Raw genomic sequence first — 23,119 nt, forward strand, 5'->3', positions numbered from 1 at the left:
GATGGACTGAAGGGCCAGTTTCTGTGCTTCAGTTTTCAATGACTCTCTGAGTCTATGTATAGATTAGTAGTTTAATGGGTGTAACTGGGCAGCACCGGCTCGTTGGCCCTGTAGGGCATGTTACCGTGCTGTGTCTCTGAATAAAGAATCAGAACGGTTGTATTCACAGGCGGTGATGTTCAGGGCTGTTACATGAAGACTGGTAGTGTATGGAAACCTCGGTGCATCTCGAGCACTAGAAAATCTTCCTGGTTTTCGGATGCTATCAGAACACTCAGCCTTTCCTCTGGAGTGTTTTAATGGCTCGTGAGCATCCAGCAATGTAATGAGCTAAAAAAAAACTTGCTCAATACTGCCCACGGACATTGTTAGCTACCCTATTGATTTGCATAAATAGAATGAGTCCACTTGGAAAGTAATTCATTGTAAAGTAACGCCTTGGGGCATCTTGAGAAATGTGACAGGATTATTTTTAAACAGCTCCTCTTTCCTTAATCAGAATTCTGTGATTCATATTTGTTCTGGGATTGGCACTTTGCATGTGAGGTGGCTTTCCAGAGGTCATAGCTAGGCCTCTAACACTTCCCTTGGTCACTGCCGATATGGTTCTCAGCAGGCTGTGGATCTCTTGGTTCACCCAGGGCTTCTAGATGGGGAAGACTCTGAATAATGATGTGGGGACACAATCGTCCGCTACTGGCTTTATAAAGTCCATGACACCTGTGATGTATTCGTTCGGTCCTCTGATGAGTCCTTGCCCAGTTCACTGACTCAAAAGAATCCCTTAGCCGCTCCTCTGCCTCCTGTGACCACATCTTTGTTGTCCTTACCTTGAACCTTATTCCAGACTTTAAAACTTTCCACTCTGCATGATTTGGATATTCTTTAATCATTGTTATATATTGTAGTTGTTTAACTAGTTTTAAAGGTACAATAATGATGCGATATCTGTTCCAGGAGAAGCATGACTGTGCATGCACCCTTTTGCTAAGATGAGACTCGGCTAATTAGAGAAGGATGAGACTGAAGGTCGAGTCTATCATTTATCAACAGAGCCTCAGTTTGACAGGCACAACAAGCAAAGTCAAGGTCAAAGAAGTTTATTGTCATCTGCACAAGTCATACTGTGCACAGGTGCAATGAAGAACTTACTTGCAGCAGCACCTCAGGCACATAGCTCCACACAAAAAAAAACATTAATTAAAGATAAATCATACACATTTTTTTACAAGGAAACACAATCAAAACAAAAAAACACAATTAGATCCATGCCACCCAGGACATGCTCTCTTCTCATTGCTACCATCGAGGAGGAGGAACAGGAGCCTGAAGGCACACACAAAGTGTTTTTGGAACAGCTTCTCTCTCTCTTGCATCAGATTTCTGTATGGACAATGAACCCTTGAACACTACCTCGCAATTTTTCTCTCTTCTTGCACTACATATTTAATTTTATATTATATATTTTATTGCAATTTACAGTATATGTATTACATTACTGCTGCAAACAAATAAATTTCACAATATATGTCAGTGATAACAAATCTGACTCTGATTCTGAAAATACTCACAAAGTCCGTTTCAGTGTAATGTGGTTGGGTTGGTCATGATGGCCCAAGTCACAACATAGCACATAATGACGATGATGGTCATGGTGTTGCTCATTTGCAGTGATGAGGGATTTACTGGTTGGTTCAAGAAACATAGGAACATAGAAAACCTACTGTATAATACAGGCTTTTTGGCCCACAAAGCTGTGCCGAACATGTCCTTAGCTGAGAAATTACCTAGGGTTACCAGTGGCCCTCTATTTTTCTGAGCTCCATATACCTGTCCAGGAGTCTCTTATAAGGACCTATCGTATCCGCCTCCACCACCATTGCCGGCAGCCTATTCCACGCACTCAACACTCTCTGTGTAAAAACTTACCCCTGACAACTCCTCTGTATCTATTTACAAGCACCTTAGAACTGTGCCCTCTCATGTTAGCCATTTCAGCCCTGGGAAAAAGCCTCTGACCATCCACACGATCAATGCCTCTAATTATCTTATACACCTCTATCAGGTCACCTCTCATCATCCGTCGCTCCAAGGAGAAAAGGCCGAGTTCACTCAACCTGTTTTCATAAGGCATGCTCCCCAATCCAGGCAACATTCTTGTAAATCTCCTCTGCACCCTTTCTATGGTTTCCACATCCTTCCAAGAGTGATGCGACCAGAAGTGAGCACAGTACTCCAAGTGGGGTCTGACCAGAGTCCTATATAGCTTCAACATTACCTCTTGGCTCCTAAACTCAATCCCATGATTGATGAAGGCCAATGCATCATATGTCTTCTTAACCACAGAGTCAACCTGCGCAGCAGTTTTGAGTGTCCTATAGACTCAGACACCAAGATCCCTCAAACCCTCCACACTGCCAAGAGTCTTACAATTAATACTATATTCTGTCATCATATTTGACTGACCAAAATGAACTCCATGAGCCCCTTCAGCCCAGTTTTGCATCCTATCAATGCCTCGCTGTAACCTCTGATAGCCCTCCACACTATCCACAGCACCTCCAACCTTCATCATCAGCAAATTTACTAACCCATCTCTCCACTTTTTCATCCAAATCATTTATAAAAATCACGAAGATCAGGGGTTCCAGAACAGATCCCTGAGGCACACCACTGGTAACAGACCTCCATGCAGAATATGACCCGTCTACAACCACTCTTTGCCTTCTGTGGGCAAGCCAGTCTGGATCCACAAAGCAAGGTCCCCTTGCAACCTATGCCTCCTTACTTTCTCAATAAGCCTTGCATGGGGAACCTTGTCAAATGCCTTGCGGAAATCCATATATACTACATCTACTGCTCTACCTTCATCAATGTGTTTAGTCACATCCTCAAAAAATTCAATCAGGCTCATAAGGCATGACCTGCCTTTCACAAAGCCACACTGACTATGCCAAATCATATTATGTCTCTCCAAATGTTCATAAACCCTGCCTCACAGGATCTTCTCAATCAACTTACCAACCACTGAAGTAAGACTCACTGGGCTATAACTTCCTGGGCTATCTTTACTCCCTTTCTTGAATAATGGAACAACATCCGCAACCCTCCAATCCTCTGGAACCTCTCCCGTCCCCATTAATGATGTAAAGATAATCGCCAGAGACTCAGCAATCTCTTCCCTCACCTCCCACAGCAGCTTGGGGTACATCTCATCCGGTCCTGGTGACTTATCCAACTTGATGCTTTCCAAAAGCTCCAGCACATCCCCTTTCTTAATATCTACACGCTCAAGTTTTTCAGCCCACTATAAGTCATTCCTACAATTACCAAGATCCTTTATTGCAGTGAATACTGAAGTATTCACTAAGTACCTCTGCTATCTCCTCCGGTTCCATACACACTTTTTGACTGTCACACCTGATTGGTCCTATTCTCTCATGTCTTATCTCCTCTTGCTGTTCACATTCTTGTAGAATGCCTTTGGGTTTTCCTTAATCCTGTCCACCAAGACCTTCTCATGGCCCCTTCTGGCTCTCCTAATTTCCTTCTTAAGCTCCTTCCTGTTAGCCTTATAATCTTTTAGCTCTCTATCATTACTTAGCTTTTTGAAACTTTCATAAGCTCTTCTTTTCCTCTTGACTAGATTTACAACAGCCTTTGAACACACGGTTCCTGTACCCTACCAACCTTTCCCTGTCTTATTGGAATATACCTATGCAGAACTCCATGCAAATATCTCCAGAACATTTGCCACATTTCTTCCCTACATTTCCCTGATAACATCTGTTTCCAATTTATGCTTCCAAGTTCCTGCCTGAAAGCCTCATATTTCCCTTTGCTCTAATTAAATGCTTTCTTAACTTGTTTGTTCCTATCCTTCTCCAATGCTATGGTAAAGGAGAAAGAGTTCTCCAAAATGCTCTCCCACTGAGAGACCTGACACCTGACCAGGTTCATTTCCCAATACCAGATCAAGTACAGCCTCTCCTCTTGTAGACTTATCTACATATTGTGTCAAGAAACCTTCTTGAATACACCTAACAAACTCTACTCCATCTAAACCCCTCGCACTAGGGATATGCCAATCGATATTTGGGAAATTAAAATCTTCCACCATGACAAGATCATAAGACCATAAAACAAAGGAGCAGAAGTCGTCCATTCAGCCCATCGAGTCTGCTCCGCCATTTCATCATGAGCCAATCCAATCTCCCCTTTAGTCTCATTCCCCCGCCTTCTCACCATAACCTTTGATGCCCTGACTACTCAGATAGCTATCAATCTCTGCCTTAAGTACACCCAATGACTTGGCCTCCACTGCCACCCGTGGCAACAAATTCCACAGATTCAACACCCTCTGGCTAAAAAAATTTTTTTGCATCTCTGTTCTGAATGGGCGCCCTGCAATCCTCGAAGTCATGTCCTCTCGTACTAGACTCCCCCACCATGGGAAACAACTTTGCCACATCCACTCTGTCCATGCCTTTCAACATCCGAAATGTTTCTATGAAGTCCCCCCTCGTTCTTCTAAACTCCAAGGAGTACAGTCCAAGAGCGGTCAAATGTTCCTCATATGTTAACCCTCTCATTTCCGGAATCATTCTAGTGAATCTTCTCTGAACCCTCTCCAATATCAGCACATCCTTTCTTAAATAAGGAGCCCAAAACTGCACACAGTATTCCAAGTGAGGCCTTACCAGTGCCTTATAGAGCCTCAACATCACATCCCTGCTCCTATACTCTCTTCCTCTAGAAATCAATGCCAACATTGCATTTGCCTTCTTCACCACCGACTCAACCTGGAGGTTAACCTTAAGGGTAACTTGCACGAGAACTCCCAAGTCCCGTTGCATCTCAGAACTTTGAATTCTCTCTCCATTTAAATAATAGTCTGCTCATTTATTTCTTCTACCAAAGTGCATGACCGTACACTTTCCAACATTGTAATTCATTTGCCACTTCTTTACCCACTCCCCCAATCTATCCAAGTCTCTCTGCAGACTCTCTGTTTCCTCAGCACTACTGGCCCCTCCACCTATCTTTGTATCATCAGCAAACTTAGCCACAAAGCCATCTATTTAGACAGACAGACAGAAACGCTTTATTGATCCCGAGGGAAATTGGGTTTCGTTACAGCCGCACCAACCAAGAATAATGAAGAAATATAGCAATATAAACCATAAATAATTAAATAATAATAAGTTAATCATGCCAAGTGGAAATAAGTCCAGGACCAGCCTATTGGCTCAGGGTGTCTGACACTCCAAGGGAGGAGTTGTAAAGTTTGATGGCCACAGGTAGGAATGACTTCCTATGACGCTCAGTGTTACATCTCGGTGGAATGAGTCTCTGGCTGAATGTACTCCTGTGCCTAACCAGTACATTATGGAGTGGATGGGAGTCATTGTCCAAGATGGCATGCAACTTGGACAGCATCCTCCTTTCAGACACCACCATCAGAGAGTCCAGTTCCACCCCCACAATTTCACTGGCCTTACGAATGAGTTTGTTGATTCCATAATCCAAATCGTTGATATACAGCGTACAAAGAAGCGGTCCCAACACGGAGCCCTGTGGAGCACCACTGGTAACCGGCAGCCAACCAGAATAGGATCCCTTTATTCCCACTCTCTGTTTCCTGCCAATCAACCAACGCTTTATCCACGTATGTAACTTTCCCGTAATTCCATGGGCTCTTATTTTGTTTAGCAGCCTCATGTGCGGCACCTTGTCAAAGGCCTTCTGAAAATCCAAATACACAACATCCACTGCACCTCCCTTGTCTAGCCTACTTGTATTTTCCTCAAAAAATTGCACTAGGTTTGTCGGGCAGGATTTTCCTTTAAGGAAACCATGCTGAGTTCTGCCTATCTTGTCATATGCCTCCAGGTACTCCGTAACCTTCCTTGACAATCGACTCCAACAACTTCCCAACCACCAATGTCAAGCTAACAGGTCTATAATTTCCTTTTTGCTTCCTTGCCCCCTTCTTAAATAGCGGAGTGACATTTGCAATCCTCCAGTCCTCTGGAACCAGGTCAGAATCTATCAACTTTTGAAAGATCATTGCTAATGCCTCCGCAATCTCCACTGCTACTTCCTTCAGAACACGAGGGTGCATTCGATCTGGTCCAAGAGATTTATCTACCCTTAGACTATTCAGCTTCCTGAGTACTTTCTCTGTCGTAATTGTGACTGCGCATATTTCTCTTCCCTGACACCCTCGAATGTCCGGTATATCGCTGATGTCTTCCTCAGTGAAGACTGATGCAAAATACTCGTTCAGTTCCTCCGCCATCTCCTTATCTCCCATTACAATTTCTCCAGCATCATTTTCTATCGGTTCTATATCTACTCTCACCTGTCTTTTACTCTTTATATACTTGAAAAAGCTTTTAGTATCCTCTTTGATATTATTTGCTAGCTTCCTTTCATAGTTCATCTTTTCCCTCTTAGTGACCTCTTAGTTTCCTTTTGTAAGCTTTTAAAAACTTCCCAATCCTCTGTCTTCCCACTAAGTTTTGCTTCCTTGTATACCCTCTGCTTTGCTTTTAATTTGGCTTTGACTTCTCTTGTCAGCCATGGTTGCATCCTTTTTCCATTCGAAAATTTCTTCTTTGGAATATATCTGTCTTGCACCTTCCTCACTTCTCGCATAAACTCCAGCCACTGCTGCTCTGCCGTCCTTCCCGCTAGTGTCCCTTTCTAGTCAACCTTGGCCAGTTCCTCTCTCATGCCACTGTAATCTCCTTTACTCCACTGAAATACAGACACATTGGATTTTGGCTTCTCGTTCTCAAATTTCACAGTGAACTCATTCATGTTGTGATCACTGCCTCCTAATGGTTCTTTCACTTCCATCTCTCTAATTACCTCTGGTTCATTACACAATACCCAATCCAGTACAGATGATTCCCTAGTGGGCTCAACAACAAGCTGTTTTAAAAAGCCATCTCGTAGACATTCTACAAATTCTCTCTCTTGAGATCCAGTGCCAACCTGATTTTCCCAATTCACTCGCATGTTAAAATCCCCCACAATTATCATAACACTGCCCTTCTGGCAAGCCTTTTCTATTTCCTGTTGTAATCTGTAGTCCACATCACTACAGCTGTTTGGAGGCCTGTAGATAACTGCCATTAGGGTCCTTTCACCCCTGCGATTTCTTAGCTCAACCCATAAAGATTCTGTACCTTCCGATCCTATGTCAACTCTTTCTAATGATTTAATATCATTTCTTACCAGTAAAGCCACGCCACCCCCTCTACCTACCTGCCTATCCTTCCGATACACCATGTATCCTTGGACGTTCAGCTCCCAGAGACAAGCATCCTTTAGCCACGTCTCAGTGATGGCCACAGTATCATACCTGCCAATCTGTAACCGTACAACAAGATCATCCACCTTGTTCCTCATGCTGCGTACATTTAAGTATAACACCTTAAGTCCAGTATTTGGTACTTTTTGCATTGATTGCACTGCAACTCATCCCAATAGCTGCAAATTTGCTCCATCACCTGCCTGTCCTTCCTGACATCCTTACTGCTCACTACCTTAGATCTATTTCTGTTTTCCCTCTCCTCCGCTCCATCATTCTGGTTCCCATCCCCCTGCCAAATTAGTTTAAACCCTCCCTAACAGCTCTATTAAACCTTCCCGCCAGGATATTGGTCCCCCTAGGATTCAAGTGTAACCTGTCCTTTTTGTACAGGTCACACCTGCCCCAAAAGAGGTCCCAATGATCCAGAAACTTGAATCCCTGCCCCCTGCTCCAATCGCTCAGCCATGCATTTATTCTCCACCTCATTCCATTCCTACTCTCACTGTCGCATGGCACAGGCAATAATCCTGAGATTACTACCTTTGCCGTCCTTCTCAACTCCCTTCCTAGCTCCCTATATTCTCCTTTCAGGACTTCTTCCCTTTTCCTACCTATGTCATTGGTACCTATATGTACCACGACCTCTGGGTCCTCACCCTCCCACTTCAGGATATCTTGGACGCGATCAGAAACATCCCGGACCCTGGCACCAGGGAGGCAAACTACCATCCAGGTCTTTGACTGCATCCACAGAATCGCCTATCTGACCCCCTAATTATCAAGTCCCCTATTACTACTGCCTTCCTCTTTCTTTCCCTACCCTTCTGAGCTACAGGGCCGGACTCTGTGCCGGAGGCACAGCCACTGTTGCTTCCCTCAGGTAGGCTGTCCTGTCCCCCGCCCCCCCCCCCCCAACAGTACTCAAACAGGAGTATTTATTGTCAAGGGCTACAGCCACTGGAGTACTCTCTAGTACCTGACTCTTCCCCTTCCCCCTCCTAACCATGACCCACCTGTCTGCCTCCTGTGGCCCTGGTGTGACCACCTGCCTGTAACTCCTCTCTATCAACTCCTCACTCTCCCTGACCAGACGAAGGTCATCGAGCTGCAGCTCCAGTTCCCTAACACTGTCTCTTAGGAGCTGCAGCTCGGCGCACCTGGCGTAGATATGGACATCCGGGAGGCTAGGAGACTCCAGGATCTCCCACATCCGACACCATGAACAACAAGCTGCCCTCACACTCATACTTCCCCTTTCCTCAAATAACAGGAAAAACTGAAACCTAAACCTACCTTGCCTTCCCCGCTTCCGCCTAAGCCCGTTGAGCCAAAGCCCTTAAACCTACACTCCACTCCCGGCTCACTCTGCTGCCCGCTGTATAAGGCTGTGTCCTTTTTAAATCTTTCCCTCTTCACTGCCCGACGTCACATGCCTGCACAGTCCCGCCTCTCTTAACTCCGATGAGAATAAGAAAAAATCAAAATGGCTCCCGCCGCACTCCTGTTCTGCTCCTCCGACTTCCTTCTCCAAACCATGGTATTATTACACCTTTCTAAAATCTGTCTCCCTACCTGCTCCTCGATATCCCTGTTACTATTGGGTGGTCTGCGGAAAGCACCCAGTAGAGTTGTTGACCCCTTCCTGTTCCTAACTTCCACCCACAGAGACTCCATAGACAATCCCTCCATGTCTTCCTCCTTTACTGCAGAAGTGACACTATCTCTTATCAATAGTGCCATGCCCCCACCTCTTTTGCCTCCCGCCCTGTCCTTTCTGAAATATCTAAAGCCTGACACTTGAAGTAACCTTTCCTGCCCCTGAGCCATCCAAGTCTCTGTAATGGCCACAATATCACAGCTCCAGGTTCTGACCCATGCTCTGAGCTCATCTGCTTTGTTCATAATACTCCTTGCATTAAAATAGACACATCTCAAACCATTGTTCTTACCACATCCCTTCTATATCACTTGCCTATCCCCCCTCTTGCACTGTCTCCACGTTTTCACTATTTGTGATCCAACTGCCTCTTACCCCATGTCCTCAGTTTGGTTCCCAACCCCCAGAAATCCTAGTTTAAACTCTCCCCAATAGCTTTAGCAAACCTCCCTGCCAGGATATTTGTCCCCCAAAGATTCAAGTGCAACTCGAACCCGTCTTATTTGTACAGGTCAGTCCTACCCCAAAAGAGGTCCCAATGATCCAGAAATCTGAATCCCTGCCCCCTACTCCAATTCCTCAGCCACTCATTTATCCTCCACCTCACTCTATTCCCATACTCACTGTCAGGTGGCACAGGCAGTAATCCCAAGATTACTACCTTTGAGGTCCTGCTTCTCACTTCCTTCCCAACTCCCTGTAGTCTGTTTTCAGGACCTCATCCCTTTTCCTACCTATGTCATTGATACCAATATGTACCATGACCTCTGGCTGTTCAACTTCCCACTTCAGGATATCGTGGGCGCAATCTGAAACATCTCGGACCTGGCACTTGGGAGACAAACTACCATTGCCTGTCTGACCCCCTAACTATAGAGTCCCCTATCACTGCTGCCATCCTCTTCCTTTCCCTACTCTTCTGAGCGACATGACCAGACTCTGTGCCAGAGATGTGGCCACAGTCCTTCCCCCAGGTAGGTTCCCCCACAACAGTACTCAAGCAGGAGTACTTATTGTCAAAAAGTACAGCCACAGAGGTGCTGTCTAGCCTCTGACTCCTGCCCATCCCTCTCCTGACCTCCTGACTGTTACCCACTTATCTGTCTCCCCAGGCCCCGGTGTGACCACCTGCCTGTAACTGCTCTCTATCACCTCCCCACTCTCCCTGACCAGATGAAGGTCATCGAGCTGCATCTCCAGTTCCCTAACATGGTACCTACGGAGCTGCAGCTCGACACACCGGGTGCAGATAGGGCCGTCCAGGAGGCTGGGAATCTCCCAGACCTCCCACATCTGACACCGATGCAGGGGTGTCAAACTCATTTTAAGTCATGGGCCGGATTGAGCAAAATGCAGCTTCATGCGGGCCGGATCAGTCGGACACGTGCGAACGCAGCTTTCGTTGCCTCCGTTTTTTCAGCCTGCTCTCATGTGTCTCAGTCTCTGCTATAACCACAAAGTGTTTCACTTTACAAATTAAGTATGTTGCTATAAGATCTCCTCTCATTCTTCTCAATTCCAGAGGGTATAGTCCCAGGCAAATCAATGTCTCCTCATAGGTTAACCCCTTCATCTCTGGAATCAACCTGGTGAACCTCCTCTGCACTGCCTCCAGGGCTAGTATATCCTTCCTCAAGTAAGGAGACAAGAACTGCACACAGTACTCCAGGTGCGGCTTCACCAGTACCCTGTACAGTTGCAGCATGACCTCCCTGCTCTTGAATTCAATCCCTCTAGCAATGAAGGCCAACATTCCATTTGCCTTAATAACCTGTTGTACCTGCAAGCCAACTTTCTGCGATTCATGAACAAGCACTCCCAAGTCCCTCTGCACAACAGCGAACCTCGTGCATGCTGTTTTTGAACCCGATTGTTGTGTCACCTCAGGCTTCTAGACCTCCGCAATATGGTAGCTGCCAGATGATGATATGGTCTGAATGGTGGAGATCTTTGATGATGGAAGTTGCCTTCTGGAGATAATGCCTCCTATAGCTACTACCAGTGGCTCATAGTTGATAAGTTCACGGCTTCAACTGAATTATTGCTCAACTATTTTTATGCAGTTTAATATTATTGTCAGATTTAACATTGATTGCTGGCAATCATAAAATGCCATAGCATCAAGGTACCTGCTAGATAGATAGATAGATAGATAGATAGATAGATAGATAGATAGATAGATACTTTATTCATCCCCATTGGGGAAATTCAACATTTTTTCCAATGTCCCATACACTTATCGTAGCAAAACTAATTACATACAATACTTAACGCAGTAAAAATATGATATGCATCTAAAATCACCCTCTCAAAAAGCATTAATAATAGCTTTTAAAAAGTTCTTAAGTAGTTTACTTAAATACATTGAGTCCTAACCCCGGCACTTTAACATATCTTACTCCTGGCGGTTGAATTGTAAAGCCGAATGGCATTGGGGAGTATTGATCTCTTCATCCTGTCTGAGGAGCATTGCATCGATAGCAACCTGTCGCTGAAGCTGCTTCTCTGTCTCTGGATGGTGCTATGTAGAGGATGTTCAGGGTTTTCCATAATTGAACGTAGCTTACTCAGCGTCCTTCGCTCTGCTACCGATGTTATACTCTCCAGTACTTTGCCCACGACAGAGCCCGCCTTCCTTACCAGCTTATTAAGACGTGAGGCGTCCGTCTTCTTAATGCTGCCTCCCCAAAACGCCACCACAAAGAAGAGGGCGCTCTCCACAACTGACCTATAGAACATCTTCAGCATCTCACTACAAACATTGAATGACGCCAACCTTCTAAGGAAGTACAGTCGACTCTGTGCCTTCCTGCACAAGGCATCTGTGTTGGCAGTCCAGTCTAGCTTCTCGTCTAACTGTACTCCCAGATACTTGTAGGTCTTAACCTGCTCCACACATTCTCCATTAATGATCACTGGCTCCATATGAGGCCTAGATCTCCTAAAGTCCACCACCATCTCCTTGGTCTTGGTGATATTGAGACGCAGGTAGTTTGAGTTGCACCATATCACAAAGTCCTGTATCAGTTTCCTATACTCTTCCTCCTGTCCATTCCTGACACACCCCACTATGGCCGTGTCATCAGCGAACTTCTGCACATGGCAGGACTCCAAGTTATATTGGAAGTCTGATGTGTACAGGGTGAACAGGACCGGAGAGAGCACGGTCCCCTGCGGCGCTCCTGTGCTGCTGACCACCGTGTCAGACCTACAGTCTCCCAACCACACATACTGAGGTCTATCTATCAAGTAGTCCACTATCCAATCCACCATGTGAGAGTCTACTCCCATCTCCGTTAGTTTGTGCCTTAAGATCTTGGGCTGGATGGTGTTAAAGGCACTAGAGAAGTCCAGGAATGTAATCCTCACAACACCACTGACCCCATCCAGGTGAGAGAGGGATTTGTGCAGCAAATACGTGATAGTCATGTTATCTAATACTAAAACCATAGGAAAGTTATGGGCAAGAGAATGAGACAAAAGGATAAGAGGTAAGTGCAGTATTAGAAGGAAGAGCAGTGGATGTAATGTACATGGATTTCAGTAAGGCATTTGATAAGGTTCCCCATGCAAGACTCCTTCAGAAAGTGAGGAGGCATGGGATCCAAGGAGACCTTGCTTTGTGGATCCAGAACTGGCTTGCCCACAGAAGGCAAAGGGTGGTTGTAGATGGTTCATATTCTGCATGGAGGTTGGTGACCAGTGGTGTTCAGCAGGGATCTGTTCTGGGACCCTTCTTCTTTGTGATTTATATAAATGACCTGGATGAGGAATTAGAAGGGTGGGTTAGTAAGTTTGCTGACACAAAGGTTGGGAGTGTTGTGGATAGTATGGAGAGTTGTCAGAGGTTACAGCAGGATATTGATAAGATGCAGAACTGGGCTGTGAAGTGACTGATGGACTTCAACTCAGTTAAGTGTGAGGTGGTTCATTTTGGTCAGTCCAATTTGAAGACAGAATATAATATAAATGGTAAGATTCTTGGCATCATGGAGGATCTGAGAGATCTTGGGGTCTGTGTCCATAGGACGCTCAAAGCTGCTGCGCAGGTTGACAGTGTTGTTAAGAAGGCGTATGATGTGTGAGCATTCATCAACCATGAGATTGAGTTCAAGAGCCGTGAGCTAATGTTACAGTCATACAAGACCCTGGTCAGACCCCACTTGGAATACTGTGTTCAGTTCTGGTCACCTCACTACAGGAAGGATGTGGATACTATAGAGAGAGTGCAAAGGAGATTTACAAGGATGTTGCCTGGATTGGAGAGCGTGCCTATTGAGAAAAGGTTGAGTGAACTTGGCCTTTTCTCCTTGGATCAACGGAGGATGAGAGATGACCTGATGGAGGTGTACAAGATAATGAGAGGCATTGATCGTGTGGATAGCCAGAGGCTTTTTCCCAGGGCTGAAATGGCTAGCATGAGAGGGCATAGTTTTAAGGTGCTTGGAAATAGGTACTGAGGAGATATCAGAGGTAAGGTTTTCACAGAGAGAGTGATGGGTGCACTGGCAGTGGCGGTGCTGGAAGCGGATACAACAGGACCTTTTAAGAGCCTCTTAGGTAGATACTTGGAGCTTAGAAAAATAGAGGGCAATGTGGTAGGGAAATTCTAGGCAGTTTCTAGAGTAGGTGACACGGTCAGCACAACATTGTGGGCTGAAGGGCCTGTAATGTGCTGTACATTTCTATGTTCTTTAAGTGAGTGGAAAATCAGAGACACAAGAGATTCTGCAGAAGCTGGGAATCCAGAGCAGCACACACAAAATGCTGGGGGAACTCAGCAGGTCAGCCAGCATCTATGGAAATGAATAAACAGTCAACGTTTTGGACTGAGGCCCTTCATCAGGACTGGAAAGGAAGGAGGAAGAAGCCAGAATATGAAGGTAGGGAGAGGTGCAGGAGTACAAGCTGTTGGGTGACAGGTGAGACCAGGTGAGGGAGAAGGTAGGTGGGTGGGGGAAGGGGGGGGGATGAAGTAAGAAGCTGGGAGGTGATAGGTGGAAGAGGTAAGGGGCTGAAGAAGAAGGAATCTGATAGGAGAGGACATTCGACCATGGAAGAAAGGGAAAGAGGAGGGGAACCAGAGGGAGGTAAATGGGTTTGTGAGGAGGTGAGAAGGGGTGAAAGGGTAATCAGAATGGGGAATGGAAAAAGAGAGAAGAAGGAGGGGAAAAGAAATGATCATTCTGAAATCTGATCTGAATGTGTTGCACTGCCATTGTCCCCAATGAGTTTGATGTCTATCGGTGTTTTTAGTGGGTTATAATGCCTTAACCTGTGTGAAACGAGGAAGTGGATTTTTATCAGTGACTAATTTTTATGGAGTTGCGAATGAAAACTGGCAGCCACAGTTGCAATCTTTTGAACAAGCTGGTTTGGGCAGGTGGAAACTGGAATGATTCAAGGCGAGTGGCCCACCTGAGCAGCTCTAGCCAGTAATTGCAGACACAGAAAGAGAAAGGAGATCACTGGACTGTTTTACAATCAAATCATTATCTTTATTATGACTTTCTTGTCTGAAAACTACTTATCACAGGAACATTGTTTAGCCAGAAACTATCTCAATATAATTAGAGGTGGGCTATAAATGAGATCTTACCAAGTCTGCTCGTGTGCCACAGAACATAGAATATAGAACATTTTAGCATTACAGGCCCTTCAGCCCACAGTGTTGTGCCAATCCTTTAACCTGCTCTAAGATCAGCCTAATCCTTCTCTCCAACATAGCCCTTCATTTTTCTATCATCTACAGTATGTGCCCATTGGGGTGAGGAGATTCGTCCATACCAAAGGAGGTGTAGGGTGCTCCTTCCCTCCGCAAGCCTGCAGGTCACCCTCGAGCAAGGTGTAGCACCTGCTTAGCCCCCCAATCAGGGTCACATGAAGCCAATGGAGCAGGTGGTGGATGGCTGTATGAGCAGTTGGTGCAGATCACAAGTCCTGGTTATGCGACCACTGATACCAAGCAGTTAATCTCTGAAGAGTATTGATAATGGCTGGGGTCACCATCTTGTAAGGAAGATCCCACCCAGAAGAAGACAATAGCAAACCATTTCTGTGAAAAAATTTGGTAAGGACAATAATAGTGATGGAAAGACCATGATCGCATACGTCATACAACATGGCACATAACAAACATGAATCTCTTAATTACCTCCAATGTATCCGCCTTTCCCACCATCCCTGGGAGGGTATTCTATGCACCCACCACTCTTTGTGTGAAGAATTTACCTCTGACATCCCCCCTATACTTTCCTGCAATCACCCTCGTGTATCAGCCATTTCCACTCTGGGAGAAAGTCTCTGACTTCCCACTCACTTGACTATTCCTCTTATCATTTGTCCTCCTCTAGAAACTCACCTCTCATCCTCCTTCACTCCAAAGAAAAAAGCCCTAGCTCAAGAAAAAAAATCTTTACCAGGCATTTGTAGTCATACAATTGGTTCCCATTCTGGCACAGACTTTCTCTCTCGCGACTGCAAAGTGAATCTCAAACGTATCATCTATAGATATGTGGTGGAGAGTACTTTGACTGGATGCATCACTACCTGGTATGGAAGCACCATTGCCCTTGAATGGAAAAACTTACAAAAGTAGTAGATATGGCCCAGTCCATCATATGTAAAGTACTGTTCACCATTGAACACATCTACATTGAGTACCATCACAAGAAAATAGCATCCATCATCAGGAACCCCCACCACCCTGAACAATCTCTCTTCTTGCTGCTGCCATCAGGAAGAAGGTACAGGAGCCTCAGGACCCACACCACCAGGTTCAGGAACAGGTATTACCCCTCAACCATCAGGATCTTGAACCAGAGGGGATAACTTCACTCTACTTCACTCACCCCATCACTGACTGTTACCACAATCTATGCTCACACTTTCAAGGAGACTTCATCTCATGTCCTTTATTATTATTATTATTATTATTATTATTATTATTATTATTATTATTTATTCATTTTCTTTTTTTGTTCTTGCACAGCTTGTTGTTTTTTTTTCCCACACTGGTTATCTGCTTTGTTGGTACTGTCTTTCACTGAAAGTAAATCTCAGAGTTGTATATGGTGACATATATGTATTTTCACTATGAACTTTAAACTTGCTGTTTTCAATGGTTCCCATTCTCGCATATGAACAGTCCCAACCCCAGGTGCGAAGTGAGAAGGTTTGGGCATGGGGCTACCATCCCCATCTTGTAAAAATCGAGAGCTGAAGCTCCAAAAACTTCATCCCTGGGAGAGAAATCTTCATGTAGAAGACATATGATGAAAGCCACAGATCCGATCAACCTTCTATCATTGAGGATTATCACCACTGGAGTCTCCAGGGAAAGCTGAAGAGAAGCTGGCCACAGAATACCTGCCAATACAACCTTGAAGCTGACACCACGAAGATGGGCTAGACCTGGGGGAAAGACTGTCCTAGGACAGAGAACTCTGGCCCCAGTAGGGATGATCGATTTAACTAAGGAGGCACTCAACTTGTCAGGCAGTATCTATGGAGGGGGATAAACAGTCGATATTTCAGGCCAAAACCTTTCATCAGGACCGGAAAGGAAGAGGGAAGAAGTCGGAATAAGTTGTGGGAAGAGGTGGAGGAGTAAATGTTGGCAGGCAATAGGTGAGACCTGGTGAGAGGGAAAGTAGATGGGTGAGGGGGGATGAAGTAAGAAGCTAGGAAGTGATAGATGGAATATATAAAGGGCTGTTATGAAGAAATCTGTCATGACTGGAGAGAGGAGGTTCCTCCTTATTCAGTTCCTAAGACAATGTGGTTAGACACAGCTCAAACACCATCTATAAACTGGCAGATGACACCAGCATTACGAGCACAATCTCAGATGGTAATGAAGACTGAGATTGATGGGCTGGTTATGTAGTGTTGCAACAACCTCACTCTGAATGTCCATACGACTGAAGAACTAATTGTGCGATTTAGAGTAACTTTAATGATTCACATTGTACTACTGCCACAAAACAACAAATTCAACATCATATAAAATTGATAATAAAACTCATTTTGATTCAGAAGTTGTCTAAGATATTGCTGAGGCCTAAAGTGGAGTACTGTGTGTAGTTTTGGTCATTTATCTACAGGAAATATATCAATCAGATTGAAGAGTACAGAGAAATTTTACAATATATTATCAGGACTGGTGGACCTCAGTTATAGGGAAAGGTTGAACAGGTTAGGACTTTATTCCCTGGAGCATAAGAATTGAGGAGAGATTTGATGGAGGTAAAAAAAATTATGAGGACGTATCAAAAATTATGAGGGGTATCGATAGGGTAAATGTAAGCAGGCTTTTTATAACCATATAAACATATAACAATTACAGCACGGAAACAGGCCATCTCAGCCCTTCTAGTCCGTGCCGAACACTTACTCTCACCTAGTCCCACCGACCTGCACTCAGTCCATAACCCTCCGTTCCTGTCCTGTCTGTATACCTATCCAATTTTTTTTTAAATGACAATATTGAACCTGCCTCTACCACTTCTACTGGAAGCTCGTTCCACACAGCTACCACTCTCTGAGTAAAGAAGTTCCCCCTCGTGCTACCCCTAAACTTTTGCCTCTTAACTCTCAACTCATGTCCTCTTGTTTGAATCTCCCCTACTCTCAATGGAAAGAGCCTATCAACGTCAACTCTATCTATCCCCCTCATAATTTTAAATACCTCTATCAAGTCCCCCCTCCACTAAGGCCGGGCTAGACAAGGATGAGAGGTCATTGGTTAAGGGTGAAAGGTGAAATAGGTGAAAGAAGAAGAAAGCCCTTAACTCCAAGTGGAGTCATCGGGACACCGTCATGACAGCGTTTTTTTAACAGGCTTTCTTATTTTTACGAGGCTGTGTTGCTAGCTCGAAGCTCAACCCAGCACGGATGGAAAGCGTACAAGGGAGCCAGCTGGATTCGAACTCAGGAGTCTTCGCTCCAAAGTCTAGTGCTGATGCCACTATGGCACCAGCCAGCCAGAAAGGTGAAATACTTCTACACTCAGAGGTGGTGAGAGTGTGGACTGAGCTTCCAGTGGAAGTAATAGATGTAGATTCAATTTTAACATTTAAGAGAAATTTGGGGAAGTATGTACATGGATGGGAGGGGTATGGTCCAGCTACGAGTAGATGAGACTAGACACAATAACAATTTAGCATGAACTAGATGGACCAAATGGTTTGTTTCTGTGCTGTGATGATCTTTGACTCTGTGCTGTGATGATCTGTGACTGTGCCTTGTCCAAGACATTATATTCTCTTTCAAAACACCTTTTCCATTTTTTCATCCAAAGTGAGTACCAATGATATTTCTCGCAATGATTTTCTCTGCTTTTTGCTGTTCAGGGTCATCTTTCGGAAGGTTTAGTAACAAAGTGGTATCGGTCTCCACGACTCCTTCTTTCACCAAACAACTATACCAAAGCCATTGACATGTGGGCAGCTGGCTGTATATTGATAGAAATGCTGACTGGAAAAATGTTGTTTGCTGGTAAGAAAGTTCCGATGTTCATATGTTCCACCTTTCAGCTACGGCCTCAGACATTGATGTATAGGGAGTTAATTCTAACTGCATTTTAAGTGGAACCTGATTGTTCCATAGAGGCATTTAGTGTAGCAGTTTACATTATGTTTTACCGCACCAGAGATCAGAAGATTGGGGTTCAATTCCTGCCACTGTCTGTAAGAAGTTTATATGTTCTCCCCGTGACTGCATGGGTTTCCTCAGGTGTTCTGATTTCCTCCCACATTGCAAAGGTTATATGAAAAGTTTCAGCCTGAAGCAGCATTTGTTTATTCCCCTCCATAGATACTGCCTAATCTGCTGAGCTACCCCAGCATTTTGTGCGTGTTACTCAAGATTTGGGCGCCACGGTAGAACCATAGAACATTACAGCACAGTACAGGCCCTTCAGCCCTCCATGTTGTGCTGACCCATATAATCCTTTAAAAAAAGTGCTAAACCCATACTACCCCATAACCCTCTATTTTTCTTTCATCCATGTGCCTGTCCAAGAGGCTCTAATGTTTTAGCCTCCACCACCATCCCTGGCAAGTCATTCCAGGCACTCACAACCCTCTGTGTAAAAAAATTACCCCTGATGTCTCCCCTAAACTTCCCTCCCTTAATTTTGTACATATGCCCTCTGGTGTTTGCTATCGGTGCCCTGGGAAACAGGTACGGGCTATCCACCCTATCTATGCCTTTCATAATCTTGTAGACCTCTATCAAGTCCCCTCTCATTCTTCTACACTCCAAAGAGAAAAGTCCCAGCTCTGCTAACCTTGCTTCATATGACTTGTTCTCCAAACCAGGCAACATCCTGGTAAATCTCCTCTGCACCCTCTCCATAGCTTCCACATCCTTCCTATAATGAAGTGACCAGAATTGAACACAATACTCTTAAGTGTGGTCTCACCAGCGATTTGTAGAGTTGCAACATGACCTCTCTACTCTTGAACTCAAGCCCCCTGTTAATGAAGCCTAGCATCCCATAGGCCTTCTTAACTACCCTATCAACCTGTGCAGCGACCTTGAGGGATATATGGCTTTGAACTCCAAGGTCCCTTTGTTCATCCACACTCTTATATAATTGACCATTAATCCTGTACTCAGTCTTCTGGTTTGTCCTTCCAAAATGCATCACCTCACACTTGTCCAGATTGAACTCCATCTGCCATTTTTCTGCCCAACTCTGCAGCCTGTCTATATCCTCTTGTGACCTTCGACAACCTGCATCTCCATCCACAACTCCTCCAATCTTCATGTCATTCACAAACTTACTCACCCATCCTTCTGCCTCTACATCCAGGTCACTTATAAAAATCACAAATAGCAGGGGTCCCAGGACAGATCCCTGTGGCACTCCACTAGTCACCGACCTCCAGGCAGTATACTTTCCTTCCACAACTACCCTCTGCTTTCTTCCTTTAAGCCAATTTTTTATCCAAACAGCCAAGGTTCCTCTTATCCCATGCCTCATGACTTTCTGAATGAGTCTCTCATGAGGGACCTTGTCAAATGCCTTGCTAAAGTTCATGTAGACTACATCCATTGCCCTACCCTCATCAATTTCTTTTGTTACCTCTTCAAAAAACTCAATCAGGCTCGTGAGGCACGATCTTCCCTTCACAAAGCCATGTTGATTATCCATGAGTAGACTGTACTTCTCCAAATGCTCGTAGATCCTATCCTTAAGAATTCTTTCCAGTAGTTTGCAGACCACCGACGTAAGACTCACCAGTCTATAGTTCCCAGGTTTCTCCCTATTACCTTTTTTAAACAAGGAAACCACATTTGCCATTCATCAGTCCTCCAACACTTCCCCTGTAGCCAAAGAGGATTCAAACATAGTGTAAACACAAAGTATTCTGCTGATGCTGTGGTCAAATCAAGACGTAAAAAATAGCTGGATGAACTCAGCAGGTTGGGCAGCATCCGTTGAAAGGAGCTGTCAATGTCTCGGCCCGAAACATTGACTGCTCCTTTCAACGGATGCTGCCCGACCTGCTGAGTTCATCCAGCTTTTTTTTTAACATCTTGATTCAAACGTAGTGTAACGGTTAGCACCATGCTATTAGAGCTCGGGTGTTCTAGGGTCCGGAGTTCAATTCCAGCGTTCTAAATTCTAAACTGTACTTGGTCTTGAGCGATTGATGGCTCTGGGCCTGTACTCATTGGAGTATTGAAGAAAGTGGGGGTATTACATTGAAACCTATCGAATATTGAAAGGCCTCGCAAGAGTGGATGTGGAGAGTATGTTTCCTGCAGTGTGGGAGTCTAGGATCATAAGACATAGGAGCAGTATTAGGCCCTTTGGCCCATCGAGTCTATTCCACCATTCTCTCATGGCTGATTTATTATCCCTCTCAACCACATTCTCTTGGTTTTTCCCTGTAACCTTTGACACCTTTACTAATCAGGAACCTGTGAATCTTCATTTTAAATACACCTAATTACTTGGCCTCCACAGCCGTCTGTGGCAACAAGTTCTAGAGATTCACCACACACTGACTAAAGAAATTCCTCCTCATCTCTGTTCAAAATGGACATCCTTCTATTCTGAGGCTGTGCCCTCTGCTCCCAGACTTCCCCACGATAGGAAACATCCTTTCCACATCCTCTCTGTCTGGTCCTATCAATTCTCAATAGGTTTCAATGAGATCCTCCCTCATTCTTATAAACTCCCAAGTGCAGGCCCAGAGCCATCAAAAGTTTCACAATAGTTAACCCTTTCATTTCCAGAATAATTCAGAATGCCCAGAAAGAGTGGATGTGGAGAGGATGTTTCCCATAGTGGGGGAGTCTAGGACCATAGCCACAGTCTCAGAATACAAGGACACCCATTTATTCAGAGATGAGGAGAAATTTCTTTAGCTAGGGGGTGGTGAATCTGTAGAATTCATTGCCGCAGATGGAGTGGAAACAAGGTTATTGAGCATATTTAAAGTGACAGTTAATAGGTTCTTGATCAGTCAGGGTGCCAAAGGTTACAGGGAGAAGCCAGGAAAATGGGGTTGAGAGGGATAATAAATCAGCCATAATAGAAGGGTGGAGCAGTCAATGGGCCAAGTGGCCAAATTCTGCTCCTATGTCTTGAATTGACTTTACATCCTTATACATGAGGAGTAAAAATCTTTACATTATGTCTTTGTCTAAATGTGCAATGTGCAATTTATAGTAATTTTTTATAAATACTATTTACAACAGGATAGTCAATATAACATAGAAATACAGTTGTGTCAACATGAATTAAGCAGTCTGATAGCTTGTTGGGAGAAGCTGTCCCGGAGACTGTTGGTCCTGGCTTTTATGCTGCGGTACCGTTTCCCGGATGGTAGCAGCTGGTAGTGTTTGGGGTGACTCCCCCAATGATCCTTTGGGCCCTTTTTACACACCTGTCTTTGTAAATGTCCTGAATAGTGGAGAGTTCACATCTACAGATGAGCTGGGCTATCCGCACCACCCTCTGCAGAGTCTTGCAATTGAGAGAAGTACAGTTCCCATACCAGGCAGTGATACAGCCAGTCAGGATGGCCTCAATTGTGCCCCTGTAGAAAGTTCTTAGGGTTTGGGGGCCCATACCAAACTTCTTCAACCATCTGAGGTGAAAGAGGTGCTATTGTGCCTTTTTCACCACTCAACCGGTATGTATAGACCACGTGAGATCCTCGGTGATGTTTATGCTGAGGAACTTAAAGCTGTTCACCCTCTCAAACCCAGATTCATTGATGTCAACAGGGGTTGAGCGGGTCTCCATTCCTCCTGTAGTCCACAACCAGCTCCTTTGTTCTTGTGACATTGAGGGAGAGGTTGTTTTCTTGACACCACTGTGTCAGGGTGATGATTTCTTCTATGTAGGCTGTCTACAGAGAAGCCTATGTAGGCTTGTGGTCTTAGCTGCATGTTCTGTGATGAAGAAAGTGGTGGGCTTACATTAATATACTCTGATTTCCTGTGACATTCTGCTATTTGTTTCTCAGGTGTACATGAGCTGGAACAGATGCAGCTGATCCTGAAAACAATTCCTGTCATTCGAGAGGAGGACAAACAGGAGCTACTCCGTGTCATGCCAGCTTACATCAGCCCAAAGTGGGAGGTTTCAAAACCCCTGAAAGATCTACTTCCTGAAGGAAATGCCGAAGGTAAATTAGTTGTATGGTTGTTCTGGCGACTTCCCCCTTCCTTTCCAGTCCTGATGAAGGGTCGCGGCTCAAAACGTAGACTGTTTATTCCCCTCCATTGATCTGCCCTGGCTTGCTGAGTTAGAGTGATAGAACTCTACAGCACAACACTGGTCCTTCAGCCCATCTAGTCCATGCCAAACTATCAATCTGCCTAGTGCCATCGACCTGCACCTAGACCATAGTCCTCCATACCCCTTCCGTCCATGTACATATCCAAATTTCTCTAAAATGTTGAAATTGACCCCGGGTCCACCACTTCCACTGGCTGCTCATTCCACACTCTCACCACCCACTGAGTGAAAAAGTTCTCCCTCAAGTTCTCCTTAAATATTTCACCTTTCACCCTTAACCTATGACTTCTTGTTCCAGTCTCATCCAACCTCAATGGAAAAAGCTTGCTTGCAGTTGCCCTGTCTATACCCCTCATAATTTTGTACACGTCGA

General features: G+C 44.8%; 1 protein-coding gene across 1 annotated transcript in view; it reads left to right on the plus strand.

Annotated features, from left to right (window-relative positions):
* Nucleotides 1-23,119, plus strand: part of mapk4 (mitogen-activated protein kinase 4) — a 99,292-nt gene that overhangs the window by 40,173 nt on the left and 36,000 nt on the right. Inside the window, exons 4-5 of the mRNA XM_073064083.1 lie at nt 18,335-18,479; nt 22,472-22,633. Of these exons, the coding sequence (XP_072920184.1) occupies nt 18,335-18,479; nt 22,472-22,633 (307 nt within the window). The remainder of the gene's footprint in view (nt 1-18,334; nt 18,480-22,471; nt 22,634-23,119) is intronic.

Source organism: Hemitrygon akajei, chromosome 13 (genome assembly GCF_048418815.1).
Source record: "Hemitrygon akajei chromosome 13, sHemAka1.3, whole genome shotgun sequence".
Classification (NCBI taxonomy): Eukaryota; Metazoa; Chordata; class Chondrichthyes; order Myliobatiformes; family Dasyatidae; genus Hemitrygon; species Hemitrygon akajei.